The 15,439-nt window shown below is 39.8% G+C and overlaps 1 protein-coding gene across 2 annotated transcripts in view; it reads left to right on the top strand.

Moving 5' to 3' along the window:
- GPC3 (glypican 3) overlaps window positions 1–15,439 on the top strand; it is a 413,594-nt gene that overhangs the window by 286,082 nt on the left and 112,073 nt on the right. For both annotated transcript variants that reach the window (XM_058536778.1, XM_058536777.1), the window contains one exon: window positions 2,733–2,858. In XM_058536778.1, the coding sequence (XP_058392761.1) occupies window positions 2,733–2,858 (126 nt within the window). The remainder of the gene's footprint in view (window positions 1–2,732; window positions 2,859–15,439) is intronic.

The raw sequence follows: 15,439 nt of genomic DNA, 5'->3' as shown, positions 1-15,439 counted from the left end.
CAGAGAGAAGATGGTTGTACTTATTAATACCCACCTCAAAATATGAAGGATTTATTTATCTTGTGCACATAAAGTTCTCTGGAACTTGAATAAATCTTAATTATCTCGCATTCATAAATTTATCTGGAATATGTATTTCATATATATAATATATTTATATTCTATAGGCTCATAATGATGGTAATATTGACAATGGCTAACATTGTAGGGGAATTACTCTGTGCCGGGTACTATGCTAAACACTTTACATGCATTTTCTCCCTTAATCGTCATAGAAACCTATCATTAGCTTCATTTTACAGATAAGGAAACTAAAGCTCAGAGAAGTTTAGAATTTGCCTAAGGTTTCACTGCTAAGTGAGGGAGTAGCTGGCATTTGAAACTCACGTGGGTCAGACTCCAAAATCAGTGCTCTTAGCTACTATTCCTAGCTAACAGGTTTTAAGGGGATGTTCTCAGAATCCACCCATCATTATAGCATGGTTGCTAAATGAAACTGTGTTCTAAATTCAAAATAATTTAGAAGCAAATTTTTAAAGCACAATCTCTTCCTAGGGCCATCCTGTATGTCCTGTGGAGGTAATGAGTACTCTATGAAGTAGGATGACCTATTATTTCCCCAAGTTACCTTGTTCAAGTTTCAAAGAGATTCCCCTGAGTTCTAGAATTTGATGACCCAGACTGTGTTCACATTATTCAGATTCCTTGTTGTTTTCTTGGACTTTTATCTTGACCTCACCAAGTCATATCCTTCCATACTAAAGTGGGAGGTCTTATGTTTGTTGCAGCCTCTGGTCCCCTTGACGTTTACATAGACCCTCTCTGAATCTTCTCCAACTTGTTGGTATCTTTATGATCAGCCAAGAAAACTGCAAGGATTGGGAGGCTTGGAGAAGTTTGGAGTGGTTTTTTTTTTTAACTTCTAGGGAAGTCAAGTTGGAAGGCTTTGCTATGAGTTCAATTTTTCTTGCCATGCACTATGTTAGTGAGAGAGAGTTTAGAGGTAAGAGGAGGCCTAAGGGAAACTCTTTCATTAAAGAGAGGGCCATCACTTCCCAGAGATTAATGGCCATATTCCATCTCCTCCTGGAGTGGGGGGAATTACACAGCCTCAGCCTTTAGTCTTTCAGTTTCCACTCTTGGGAACTGTATTATTACCTTGTAAAACAGAGCATCTCTCCTATTAGTGTTAATTGAACCCATTTTTTTCCTCTGTGAGAAACTATAATGTTGACTTTTATTTTCAGAGCCCTGTATTGAGCCTCTTCACTTTGGAGATTGAAGGAGCTCAGCCACCAGGAGTAGGCTGCGAGGGGGTTTGAGCAGAGCAGGAAGCAACTCTTGGGGTATCAGGAGTTATATATGTCCCAATAACCTTTCTTGAATTGTCCTGTGCATCACCCTGGCTTTACTGTGACCTAAGCCTTTGTGAAGATGTGCTGAGTATTGCAGACTCTCCCTCTCTTTTAAATCATTAGTTGAAATGAATTGGTTTATGGTAATAAAATGGAAAATGGCATTAAATGCAAGAAAATAATTTCTACCAGTCTTCCTCTTTGGGCCAGATCTGAGAACAACCCCCAGAAGACATTTCTGGGCTCAGGACTCCCACCAGTGTCCAAATGAGATTCAGGCCTCTGGCTCCTCCAGAGGTGTGTATATCAGGCCAGTCCATTCTTAGCCTGGAGACAGTATTGAATAATTACTCCACTGCCAGCAAATTCCCTGGCCAGTCTCCAAAAACTTAGCAGAGACTTAAGATAGACTTGGATATGAAGAATGCTTTAACTTCCTTTCTACTAGGAACATTTGCTTTAGAAAATAAAGATTATTTTATTTTTGTTTGTCTACCACTGGACATCTATTACATAGATATTTTAACATTTCATATAAGCATTTCCACTTCTCTCAAGTCTGTAGTGTCTTATTTTATGTGTCCATGTACATCTGAAACAAGATAATAGGCCAGCAATTTTGCTGGGTATTTATGTGTGTGTGTTTATATATATTTGCATATATAACATGTGCTCACTTGCTTGCTCGCTCTCTCTCTCTCTCAAACACACACATACTCGTCTTATCATATATAGCATAAAGCCAAAGCAAATAAATAATAAAATATACTAGCATCCCTTCCCTCCTCCCTTCCCCTCAGAGGACCCACAATATACAGACAAAGAACAAAGAAACCTTCCCCTTCTAGCAGATGTGAGTTTCTCTGTCTATATTGTCAGGAGAATTTCATAGAGCTTATACTGCTCTGAGCACCCTGTGATTCTGATCTGCAAATATTATCCAGAGCCTATATGGAAAGGGGCCATCTCTAGGGTAATAGCATTGTAAATTACAATCAATGCACTCAATTACACTCAGAAACCAAAAGATATGTAGTGCTCCAGTGTGCCTTGTAATCAGCACCTTTGAGAATGTAGGTAACAGCATTCTGAACAAAAAATGGAAGCTGAACGTGTTTGAAAATGGATGTTGGAATTAAATCATCCTTTTGATAGGAACAGCACCTTATATGGTAGGCAACTTTTTTTCTAATATCATTTTATTGATTTAAAAAAAAAAAACTAAATTATGGCCCTGTAGCCAAGAATGTCTTTAAAAATCATTTATTGCTCTAATCAGCCTGGCAGAGCCTTTTTGTCATGCTGATAAGGAAATTAAACTTTTCTCATACTGGGTTTACTTGCCTGTTATGCACAGATGTTTTGTTTTTCTTTCAGGGAACTAATTCAAAAGTTGAAATCTTTCATCAGCTTCTATAGTGCGCTGCCTGGCTACATCTGCAGCCATAGCCCTGTGGCTGAAAACGACACTCTTTGCTGGAATGGACAAGAACTCGTGGAGAGGTAATCTTTTTTGACTGTTTTGACTATAGCAATATTTGAGGAATAATCATCATATGTTCATCTCAAAGTTAGTTATATCTTCTCTCTGCCTCCATTAATTTCACAAGAAAAGTTCTAGAAAAAACATATATCTATGCTTAAACGTGATTATCTATGCCATGCCAGATTCTGTCTATAGCTTATAGCACTCATAGAATTTACAAACTTTGAAGCACATAGTGATCTATGTATTCAGGAACATTTTGCAAAGCGCCAAGTGTAAAACAACTCTTTTTCTTGGTCTTCACCTTCTTCCATCTCTTCATTATGTGGGCCCTTATTTATTGATTGAGTTGAAGAAATCAGATTCATACTAATAGCTATCATTTATTGAGAGTTTACATACTGAGCCCCATGCTAAGTGCTTGTCTGTATTAACTCTTTTTATCCTTACACCAATCCTATGAAATATATACTGTTATTTTTTCCCACTTTATAGATGAAGATGGAGGAAAGAAGAAAGGGGAGGGAAAGAGGAATACTGTTTCACTGAACAATTTTACTGAAATGTTTGGTCATTTGGGTGTTAGTATAATCTGTGCTAACATTCGTCATCTATGAAGAATTTGCTCATTGCTGGAAAGCAAATAATATATATTCATTTATTCAGCAAATATTTACTGAGCACCTTCTAAGTTCCAGTCATGTTGAAGTGAACAAAACAGGCAAAATTTCTTGTCTTCATGGAGCTTTTATTATAGTGGGCTAATGGCATTCCTAACCTCCATTGCTTTGCACGTGTGAGGAACAGCTTGCAATTAAGGAATTAAGTCAGGAGGGTAGAATGCTTAGGAAACCACATGGAGTTGATGAACATGCTTTCAAAAATATTTGTAGAGGGGCCGGCCTGGCGGCATAGTGGTTAAGTTTGCAGCTCCTCTTTCGCAGCCCAGCTTTGGTTCCTGGGCACGAACCTACACACTGTTCATCAGCAGCCATGCTGTGGTGGCGTCCCACATACAAAATAGAGGAAGATGGACACAGAAGTTAGCTCAGAGACAATCTTCTTCAAGTAAAAAGAGGAAGATTGGCAATAGATGTTAGCTCAGGGCCAATCTGCCACACACACACACAAATGTTTGTACAAGTGGTAGCATGTTGTAGAGACAATACAGAAGAGACCTGAACTCCAGTTCTGAGTCTTTCACTAATGTGTTGTGTAAGCTATGGCAAGTGACTTAATCTCTCTGGGCCTTGGTTTCCCTATCTAAAAAGTGAGATGATTGGATTAGAGCCCCTCTAGCTCTGACAGTCTGTGTGTTTTTTTCCTTATTGATTGATTGATTCATTCATTCATACCTTCAACGTTTATGTTTTGAGATACTGTGTGTTAGCCATCAAGCTAGGTGCTGGGGATATGAGGGTGAACAAGACAGGCAAGTTACCTGCTTTGAGGAGCTTACGTTCTAGTGGGATCCAATATCAGGACATGGGATAATTAATCATGATGCTAAATGGAATTAATTAGCAATGTAATGTAATGGACAGAGGAAGGCTTTGGAGCCAGATGAACTCCGGTTTGCATCTCAGTTCTGCTGCTTACTGTGAGTGGCTTTGGGTGAGTCACTTAACTTAGAAAGTTTCAAGGTCCTCCTCTGTAAGGGAAGGTCATCTCACAGCGTGGTTGTAGCTATTAGATGAGGTCATAAATGTAAAGCCACTAGAAGACTGGCACATACTGGAAGCTCAATTCATGTTTCTTCTCTTCTTTCTCCCTTCCCCCTCCACCCCTCCTCTCCCCAAGGCAAAGTAAAACACATGCCTGGAAACAGCTTGTTTCTCAACTAAGCTATTTTACTGACCTGGGACAATGAGAATGAGGTGCTAATGAGACTGAGGCTGCATGCCACCCTGGATGAAGCACTGAATTTGCATGGAGATAGACTTTCCTCTAGTAGATATATGACTCAGGCTGGAGGGATTAATGGCCCCATGCAGCCCACTCCACTCTAGAGAAATAATGTATATTTATCATCCTCAAAGGTCATCAACTACTAAGTGGAATCATGAAAATATGCCTAACTGTTATGACATATTTTTTTTAATTGTCAGAGAAAAAAGCAGATGCTTTAAAACAGGTGTAAACAGTATAACATTTAAAAAACAAAATGTCCACAGGTCAAATATGTGGTTCTTGCCTAAACTTGATGAGAAACCAGCCCAGTGACTTACCCACTGGTGTGTTAATATGGTGAAAGATGAACAATTCCTGAATACTAGTTTTTTTAAGCAGCATATTTTCTAACCATGGTCTCTTATGAAAAAGGGAATGTTAGTTTACAATATATTTATTTACTAATGTAATCATTCATTTATTTATTTACTCATTTAACAAATATTTGAGCACCTACTATGTGTCAAGCGCTAATATTGGTTTCTTCATTGTGATTGTTTAAGGCAAATGTTGTAACCCTGCTGGATATATCTTCTATTCCTCTTCAAGAAAAAAAAAATCAGATGACCCAGTTTTAGTTAATTCAAAAGAATTTCTTCCCAGGCTACATTTTTTGAATTTGTGGTATTTTTTAAAATTGAATTTTGCTCAGATAAACTACTTCATGGCCAGTATGCTTTTGTGAAGGATGTTGCCCTGAGCCCAAGAAAGTCCTCTTCTACCAAATGGTGGAATCCAAAGCCTCCTAAATTTGAATGAGTCCAAAAGTTAGCCAAATGCACTTTTGTACCATTAAAAGAATTCTGTTAACTGAAAATTTTTTTAATTTGCTAGCTTTAAATATCTTTGGGTATTGAACAAAATAATAAAATAAAATAAATATTATAATATGGAGAAAAGCTGTTATTCCAAACTCCTATTTATACTTCTGAAAAATCTATTTTTTCAAAACAACTTTTATCATTGATATACACTATCCAGGAAAGAAAGAAAAGAAGGAAAGAAGAAAGAGAAAGAAGGAGGGAGGAAGGAAGGAAATCAAACACATTTTAGAGAGCATAAGGGTAGATTAATCTAGGAAGTAACTCTTCCTTGGTTAGTAACTTCAGGTTATAATTAACCTGTACTTAAATTACCGACATAATGCAATGATGGGACTAGGGAATAGTGTCAAACTAGATTTTTAAAAAATGACTCAGGAATATACATTTAATAATGTGAATTTCTGTAGCCTGAGGACATGTGTGCCCTCTGTTTGTACCATTTATAAAGATTAGCTTTGCGCTGCTTGTCTCATCTATAGTTAAAACCCCTTTCCAGAGCTTTTCATTGAATTTCTGATTTAATTTAGTCTTAAGTAACAGTTGCCGCTTCTCGCTGTCAAATGGGTTGTAACTTTGTTATCTTTATACGTAGGTTTGTGTTCCTTTCAAAAGATTTTACTTTTAGTCAAGAAAATTTATAAAAATCAAGGATCCTGAAAGGGGATGAGACTTGTCAGTGGAGATACCTGATTAAAAGGAAAATACTGATGCTGAAGAAAATGCACATCAATATCCATGTCAGCTGCATTATCAGAGCTATTTATACCCTCCTACTCTGAATGTACAGATCTCTCAACTTTTAAAGAGTTAAACAAGTCATTGTCTCTCTAAGTAAGGTCAGATTTCACATCCTTTCAATTTTTCTGTCTTATGAAGCCAATCAATTGAAATATGATGAAGAGAATGTTTTCATAGATCTGGTCTCAGGGAGTACCACATAAGCCTATCATTTGTCCTTCTCACCCCCCCCCACCCTATCTTGGCTTGACATAAACATTGACTTCTAGTATTTAGCCGAGAAATCGTTGAATTAGCAAGCTTAGCTCCTGTGAGATACACTCCTTCATGTGAGCCACCATGTATCCCACAGGCAAAGATTTCCTACAGTTGCCAAAGGCAGAAAATCCTCCATCTTTTGCATTTGTGGAACTATAGAGGATTTCAATTAGAGAATCCCTGAGACCAAGAGAAACATAAAGGAATCCATGGAAGAAAGCTAACACAGGACTTAACGACAGCTAAATGTAGGATTTGCCTTCACTGGCACTGAAAATACTTGTATGAAGAGTGAACAATTTACTAAATACATTCTCGAACTCCTTTTTAGAACTGTTAGGCCAAATATCTGGATAAAATGACTAAAATTTTTATTCTTCTTCTGGATAGTTTGATACTATATAAGCCCCATTTTATTGTTTAATCAAGTTTATCTTTAAATTAGTGTAACGGAGAAACTATTTAAACCTATACATGTTCAAAAATCCCTAGTTGGAGAGAAAAAAAAGTGCTGTTTTGACTTTATATTTAACATCCGATAATTCAAGTTCATTCAAAAAAGGTTGAGCACTTACTATATACTAGGCCCTGTGGAGCATACAGTGATAAGTAGAATCCAGTGCCTGCCCCTGCTGAAGAGTTTACAACTTAATGAGAAGGATGAGGAAAAAAAAATCGACCAGCCTCCTTCCTCAGCAGTCCAGGGAGAATTCCCCTCGGCACAACAGAGGCTCTACTCGTTTGTATTGAGCGCACGTGCAACTATACATGTATGTGTGTATTTTATTGAGATGAAACTCACATAACATAAAATTCACCATTTTAAGGTGTACAATTCAGTGGAATTTAGTACATTCACAGTGTTGTATAATCGTCACCTCTAGCTAGTTCCACGACATTGTCATCACTCTGAAGTAAAACCTTGTACCCATTAGCACTCACTCTGCATTCCCCCACTTCCTCTAGTACCTCGCGACCAACAATCTGCTTTCTGGCTCTATGGATTTACCTATTCTGGATGTTTCATATAAATGGAATCATTCACTTTGCATAATGTTTTCAAGGTTCATCCAAGTTGTGGCATGTATCAGTACTTCATTCCTTTTTATGGCCAAATAATATTTCCTTATATGGATATAGCACATTTTGTTTATCCAGTCTTCAGTTTTCCACCCATTTTTATATGAACTCTGAGCAACTACTGCTCTATCAGGCTTCTCCCACCACCTCTGGATACAGTTTGGCTCACCCTTAACCTTGAGGACAGGATAGCCAAACCTTCAGGCCTCCCCTCCCCATTATACTTGACCACTACCTACATGCTAGCCTCTCCTTCACCTGGCCCTGTCTCTATATGCCTTTGCAATTATTCTCCCGAGTCTTTTTTCTCAGCCCTATGTGTGTGGTCAACTAGCCTCTCCTACAATCAGCGCACCTCCTACAGAGGTTTATACTTCTCTAGGGACTTTGAGGCTTATAAATTGTGAATATACAGCTACTTGTACTTTACTTTGTGGTGTGATACCTTAGTTGGCTTTGTGATTCAGTCCTAGCTGGTCTCGCTGCTCCTCTGTCATGTTACTGGACCAAATGGGCCTGGATCCAGATGTCAGCTCCAGAATATTGCTGTTATCTTCTGACTGACACTTCTACATAGCCACTTCTGTCCATTTTAAATCAGTATCCATTTTGTATTTTCTCTGGGACTCTCAGTGGGCTATATGGGGTACGTGGCATTAGAGAATAGACTCCCTGAGATCCACAGGGACATATTGCAGTGAAGGTGCCTCCTTTCCCTCCTAAGCAATCTTATCTCCCATTTCACCTGAGAAATTATATACACACACACACTCACTGTGAATTCTCCCTTATTTCCACTGATCAGACAAGTCTTCCAATGTTTATAACGCCTCTCCAGGATTTCTCTGCTTAATTGGAAAGGCAGAAGCAGGAATATACAAAACAACTATTTTAGTTCTCAAGGAGTTTTGTTCTTGTCTCAAAACCTTCTGGATATTGCAAAAGATTAGGGTAAGGAGATGATTTTTCTCTCTCTTCTGCTGAATTGGAGGGATAGACTGTGGCATATCAACAAGTGAGAATGAACAAGAGGACCCTTAACACCCAACAAGTGAGAATGAACAAGAGAACCCTTAACACATATGCAAAATAATTTTAAAAATGAGATGAACAAAATTGCTTCTTTTTCCCCCGTAATCTAGGAAAAGTGAGGGAGAATAGTTGTTTGTTTTTAAAATGCAAATATTTTAAGAACACTATGTTCTGAGGACTTGAGGGGTAGGGACCGATTTCTAACACTAACAAGTCCTTCACTGGTTTACATAGCAAAATAGAAAGACTTTCAGAATCTTTAATCTGGTGGTAAATGAATTAAATGAAGAAAAGACCTATATGCTGGAGTGTATACATATTCAGACACATATATACACATGCACAGCTCACTCCAGTCACATCAGAACAGGCCAGTGATATGCAGCAGTTGCTATATATAGCTCCCATGCTCTTGTGCTAAAATAAATTGTTCTTTATTTGTTATTTGGGTTTTGTTTGTTTGCCTGTTTACTCAGATTTATGTGGTGGCTTTTCTCCAAAGGGCTCAAGGCAGTGTACATACAACTTTAAATATGGGATAGCCAACGAAAGCACCAATGGGGAAGCAAATATATAAGATAAAATAGAGAGCCAAGAGGAAGAGGACACAGGAAAGAAAGTAAACAATGGATAATGGAAGTAATATTCAATAATGTTGAGTCAGGTCCTAAAGGCGTTTGATTCCGAGTTTGTTTAGGCACAAGCCGACTAAAATCATGCTGAAGCCAAGGCTCAGTAGCTCTTCTTAGCACCCCTGTAATGATGGTTTGAGGGTTAAAAACTGAGGTACAGTCTTCAACATCCCAGCTCTTTCTTCTCGTGGCTGGTTCTTCCTTTGCCCCCTATCCTGCAGGAAGCTCTGTTTATGAAAGGCTAGTAGAAGGGAGAGAGTGTTTGTTCTATAACTATCTCCACAGTTCTTAGTCACCCTCAGACATTTTTGGATTTCATTTCTACTTTAGTTTTCCTGGAAGCAGAAACATGACACTTTATTCTTTCTGCCTTGGGGAACTGCTCTGTTAGCCTGAGTGTATGCCCTAGAATGAAGGTACTGAAGTGTCATGCTGCTTGCTACTAGGGCAGTTTACATCTTCTACTTTACTTAAGTCAAGATTGTTCATGGAAAGGCTTTGAAGGAAAAATGGATAATGTAGAAAATGACTTTATTTGGTCTAGCATGAAATATTTAAGGCAGATGAAGATTTTTTACAATCCTGGTAAGGTAATACAGATAAGTTTGGGGTGTACCCTCATTTAATAATCCCTCTAAGGACTTAGACTGGCATATTTTTAATCATACATATATCTCAAAAGTAGTCTTTAGTGACAGCTATTTTTCAAGACCGACTATGGCAATACTATGACATTTATCCCTTAAGATTGTGGTGTCACATACAATAGCTCTACCTTCAGAATTGAGTGAGAAAAGCCCAGCTTATCCTGCTGACTGACAGCTTAATATGGTGTGCCACATTCAGGATGGGCTGTACTTATCTACTGTCATGTCTGAAGTAGCAAGAGGAGACATTTTCATGGCTCACCATTGATATCTGTAACCACCTGTTGAAGGCTGGATGGCTTATTACTTGAAGCACATTGTGTCCTGTTAGTACTTATGCCAGATCCTCCTGAGCTCAGTTGGATCATTTCATTATGTGGAGAGCATTTGGGGGCCTCCAAGGCAGGTCCGAGCATATCCATACCCTCAACAAATAGATATCACCTCATAATTTCCTCTTTGAAATGTGAGTCTGATGGTGGGGGCCCAAGTCCTCTTACTATCACTGCTGTGTGCACCAGAGCTTTTCTGTGTTAGCTCAGAAGGCTTGAGAGATGGGCCCATGAAGGACTATAACCGCTTTTAAGGAATTATTAATTTAACATACTAGAGCTTCTATGCCCTTTAAATATTGTTGCCTCCTTCAAAGCAGGCACTTTGCGTAATCATAGACTGATTTCACTGATGCTATCAGTCCCCAAAACATTTTTCTACATGTTCTTTGGGAAAAGCCTTGAGGGCATATGGCCAGTCCCTGCAGTCTGCAGGTTGTTGGTTCTCAACCAGTTGATCATGAGTCGTGCAGGCTGAGGATTAGAGTGAGAAGACCCTGAGTTAGGACACATGAGCCAGGTGATTGGTGCATATTGGGATGAGTGCAGTCTTTAGAATGATACAAAGGGAGATTTTAATCCTGGTTCAGACTCGGACTATGTGCTTTGGGCAGGTCATTTAACATCAAATTCTGTTCCCTTATTTGTAAGGTGGGGATAATGATACCTATTCTACAGGGTTGTTGCAAAGATGTGTCCTGGCACATAGGCACAGCTATCAATGATCGCTATTGTTGATGTTATCACATCATTATAGTGTGATTAAGCAGGCCGGCTAGATGTTCAGAGCAGGAATGAAGAGGTGTAGGCTATTCTTCCTGTAAAGATAAACTGGATTTTTTGAAAATATCTGTAAGTCTTTTGGAACCAAACTGTTGAATGGGGTAGCTGATCAAGCAGGGTCATACCATTGAGGGTCCATTTGGGGTAAGAAGATGAAATAATGGGGCTGATTATTTCTTGTGACACTTCAACTGACTTTAAAGGGGGTTTCCAAAGAGGAGTTCCAGAAATGTTTTAAGTAATGTCAGAATCATTGATGGACACAACATGGTTTTGGCTGTATACATTCTGGTAGATATTTATAAATTTGAAATCTGTCATTCTTTATATTCACCCTTGAGAGAGCATGTAAGGTAGGTGGAGAAGTGATTGCAACACGGTTGCTGGGCGGGACAAGTATCACCGACCTTTTCCTGATGAGACGGATGGTCAGTAATCAGAATAACTCTGACCTCCACCAACGGTAACCCACTTGAAACATTTTCATCCAATTACTCTGACCCAGAAGGGTTATTTCTGATAGTCGGTCTGAGAATCAAATAAAACGGACTCTTGAGACTTGAAGTTTGAAGGACAGGAAGAGATCTGTTAGGGGAGCCTCTTTCTTGGGAGCCTCCTGCCCATGGCCCTGCTCTTAGACCCCTCTGGCTCCCTTGTTGTTGTGACTGTTGTGGTTGTGGTGGTGGTTTTGCCCCCCTACAGGCCACAGGAAATGGTTAGCAGATGCCACTTCTTTACTACCAGCTGGCCCCAGTTCTTCCCCCAGGGTATGAGCTTTTGGTGGCTCCTTTAAGAGTAACTCAGCTTTCTAGTTTTTTGCCCTTGCCTCCTATATTTAAGCAAGTGCAAGATATTGTTTGAGTTTCTCTGATGATTTTTTACTGGTAGACATATAGCCAAACAGTTGGGGTTTAACAAAAGGCACCCAGAGGCAAATTTCAGCATGACATAGCAATCATGAAAAGCAGCAGAGAAGAGTGTTTCAGAGCATAACTTTGGGGTCAGCAAGGCTGGGTTTGGATTTCTGCTCCGGTACATATTAGTCTTTCTCTTCTCTGAGCCCCAGTTTCCCCATCTGTGCAATGGAATTGATAATTTCTATCTTAACAGATTTTTGAGAGAATTCAGAGAGGTTGTGAAATGCAGAATATAGTGCCTGGAAGACAGTAGGATCTCAAGAAATGGTAGCCATTATTGCTGTTATTCAATAAAACAAGCCTATAATAATGGCCCCTGCAGTTCTTTACTGGAAGATAGATGAAGAGAGACCTGATTTTAGCTCCCTTCAATGATCCATTTAATTCTTCAGGAAGGCAGCTTTACCCATTTGCTCGCATTTTTATCTTATTTATTCTCTCTTCTGCAAAAACATCAAAATCCCCAACCTTGGTCCTGGTTGGTGCAAATGGTGGGCATTTGGGTCCACTAGAGATCAAGTGAGTTATTTGCATCTAACGGTATGTACTGGACTGGCCTTCCTACCTTCAATATCTTGTTTTATAGCAAAGACATTTTCAAAAATTCCTCCTAGGACTTCTTAATAGTGATTGACCCAGGTAATCTTCCTAAATTACTTACATTAGAAACCAGGATGGATCCAGTTGCAGGTCACATCTAGTTGTTCAATGCTCTAAAGTCCTTTCTGTCACCCTTGGGTTAACCTTTGCAGAAAAAGAGAGGGCATTAAAATCAGTCATGATTTCCCAATTTCTCAAGCCAATGAATTTTATTCTTTTACGTGAGTATGGCTTTGATCCTTGGGCTTGTCGCCCTTATAATGAAGTTTCATTTCCCCATGAAGGGAAATTTATTTTAATTTGTAGTTCCAGTGTCACAGGAGCTTCCTACTTTTTGCCACCTCATATTTTAGTGATCTACGTGTCAGAGGGATCTTAAACTACCCTGGTTTGAGCCACTTACTTGCCCATTTCATCCCCCTTCTTGCTTCTGGGCACAGCTTCAGGCCAAGAGCTGGGATGAGTCCTTGTTCAACAGGAGCCAGAGTAAGCTGTCCTCACCCAAGGTCAGGGCATACCAGCTTTGGGTTGGAGGGACATGTAGGGGGTTGTGCTATGCAAGAACTCAGGCTGAAAAGCTAATCTCCAAATACTATTAGAGAGGACTAAGACAGGACTATCCTAGAAGGGGCCAGAAAAAGAGCTATTGGGCTGGCTTACCCCAACTTATCTTTAACTCAATGGAATCTCTTCTGAGGAGCCTGAATCCTCCTGCGCCATGGCACAGTCTGGGTTAAGGGCCCCCTCAGCATGGAGGTGTCCCTCTAGCATAGCCCCAGTTACCCTGTATTGGGAGCTTTTACATGTCTGTCTCTAATCTTCCAGTGGCTCCTTCAAGACAAGTACTGTGTCTTCTATCTACATATGCTCATTGCTTAGTTGTACCCGCCATAGAGTAGACTCTCCATACATATTTATTCAATTCAGTGGATGAACCGACAAATGTACTTGTTGGCAACACACCTGAGTAACAAGATCTAGCTTCCCCGTGGCATATCTGTGTGCCTTTGGGCAGGTTACTTAAAGTCTCTGTGTTCTGTTTTCTCCTTTTGTGAAATGGTAAAATTAATGCCTCCCCTGCCTACCTCATAGGGTTGTTGTGAGCCTCCAATAAGAAAACGCGTATGAAATATCCTTGAAAATTATAAAGCACTCTCCACTTATTAGGTGTTAATGTAGAAAAGTAGATCAGATATGGAGGGAAGTTCTAGCCTGAATAAATGAAACTATATGTTGGCTAATTAACATAGCATTACTGGGCTCTCTTTACACAGATCCTTTAACAGCTTCCTGAGTATCTCTCTCTATGCATCTTTCCAGAAATATTACTTTTTAATTTTTTTTCCTTAAGCAAATCCACCTAGAGCCAGCCCTGGTGGTCTAGTGGTTAAGATTTGGATTTCCTTCAGGCCTGCTGAAAGGTGAGAGGATGGTGCAAAAAGACCAGGCAGGGTTCCGCTCTGCTGCACACAGGGTCACTAGGAGTCGGAATCCACTCAACAGCACTAATAACAACAAATCCACTTATCCCAACAAATTCTATTTTTAAACAAGTCAGTCCATGGTGCTGAATAAACCACTTGGCCCCGGATAAGGAAATACTTTGAGGGATTGGTAGTATCAGATTAAATTAATGAAAAGTCTGAGTGACAGACCATTTCAAAATAAATGCAGTTTTATTACTATCAAACACATATAATAACAGTGCTAGGAATAGAACTTGAAGAAAGACAACTTGCATCAGAGAATTGAAGCAGACAAATAAGAATCATTGATAATGAGGCTATTGCTGTGTGAATGTCCTGCTAAAGACCATCATCCTTAAATTGGCTAACAATGCCCTGGTGAAACCCATTTATTTAAGAAACTCTTTCTTTTTCCCCTTCATAGACATGAAGAAAGCCCCATTAACAATCCCTGTACATGGCTTCTGGATAACTCAGCTTTTCCAAACCCCAGTGGATGGCGTCCAGCAGCAGTGCTCTGTGCTGTGGTTATAAAAAATAATAAGCCCAAACAGCAAACACCCTCTGGCCCCTAGGGTGACTAACTTGTTCCAGTTTGCCCAAGACTTTCCAGTTTGAGCACAGAGAGTCCTGAGTCTTGGGAAACCCCTCAGTTCCAGGCAAACTGGAATGGTTGGTCACCTACTGGCACCTATGTTTCTAGCAGCTTCTAAATATGGGGAAAATGTGCAGTTGTAGGGGTTTACATTGGAGGGAGGAAGGAGAGCTGGGGGAGCTGCAGCTCACCCATTCTGTTAGTTTTTCTGCTTTCACTTTTTAACTTCTTTTGCCACTTCCTCCCCAGAACATTCTGATCACTTCTGTCTCTCATTTGCTTCCCAAATCTTGTCTAAGAGTGCAGTGAACCTTCAGGAAGTAGGACTGGAACAGTAGAGGTGGTTAATGCTAATAACAGCTAACATCTCTATGGTGCTTACCGTGTGCCAGGCTCTGTGCTAGGCACTTTGTGTGCATTAACTAAGTTAATCCTCACAACAGCCTTTGAGCTAAACATTATTATTAGCGCCATTTTACTGACGAGGTTAAGTAACGTACCAAAAGTTACAGCACTGGTAAGGGAGAGGGGATCCAAACTCAGGCAGTCTATGCCCTCTTACCCACTACACTGCCCTGCCTGCCAAATGCCTGGCTTCTCTCCTCCATGGGTTCAAAGCCCTCCTACCTTCTTCCTGTTCTTGATGGAAATCCTGACCTAAGCTTGCTTTTCTTAGTCCAGCAGACCTGGTATGGGTGTTCTTTCTGACTTCTCCCTGGCCTGTGCTGCTAAATCCTGTCCTTT

Source organism: Diceros bicornis, chromosome X (genome assembly GCF_020826845.1).
Source record: "Diceros bicornis minor isolate mBicDic1 chromosome X, mDicBic1.mat.cur, whole genome shotgun sequence".
NCBI lineage: Eukaryota > Metazoa > Chordata > Mammalia > Perissodactyla > Rhinocerotidae > Diceros > Diceros bicornis.
The sequence above is the reverse complement of the archived record's forward strand: the minus strand, read 5'-3'. Positions and strand labels throughout refer to the sequence as shown.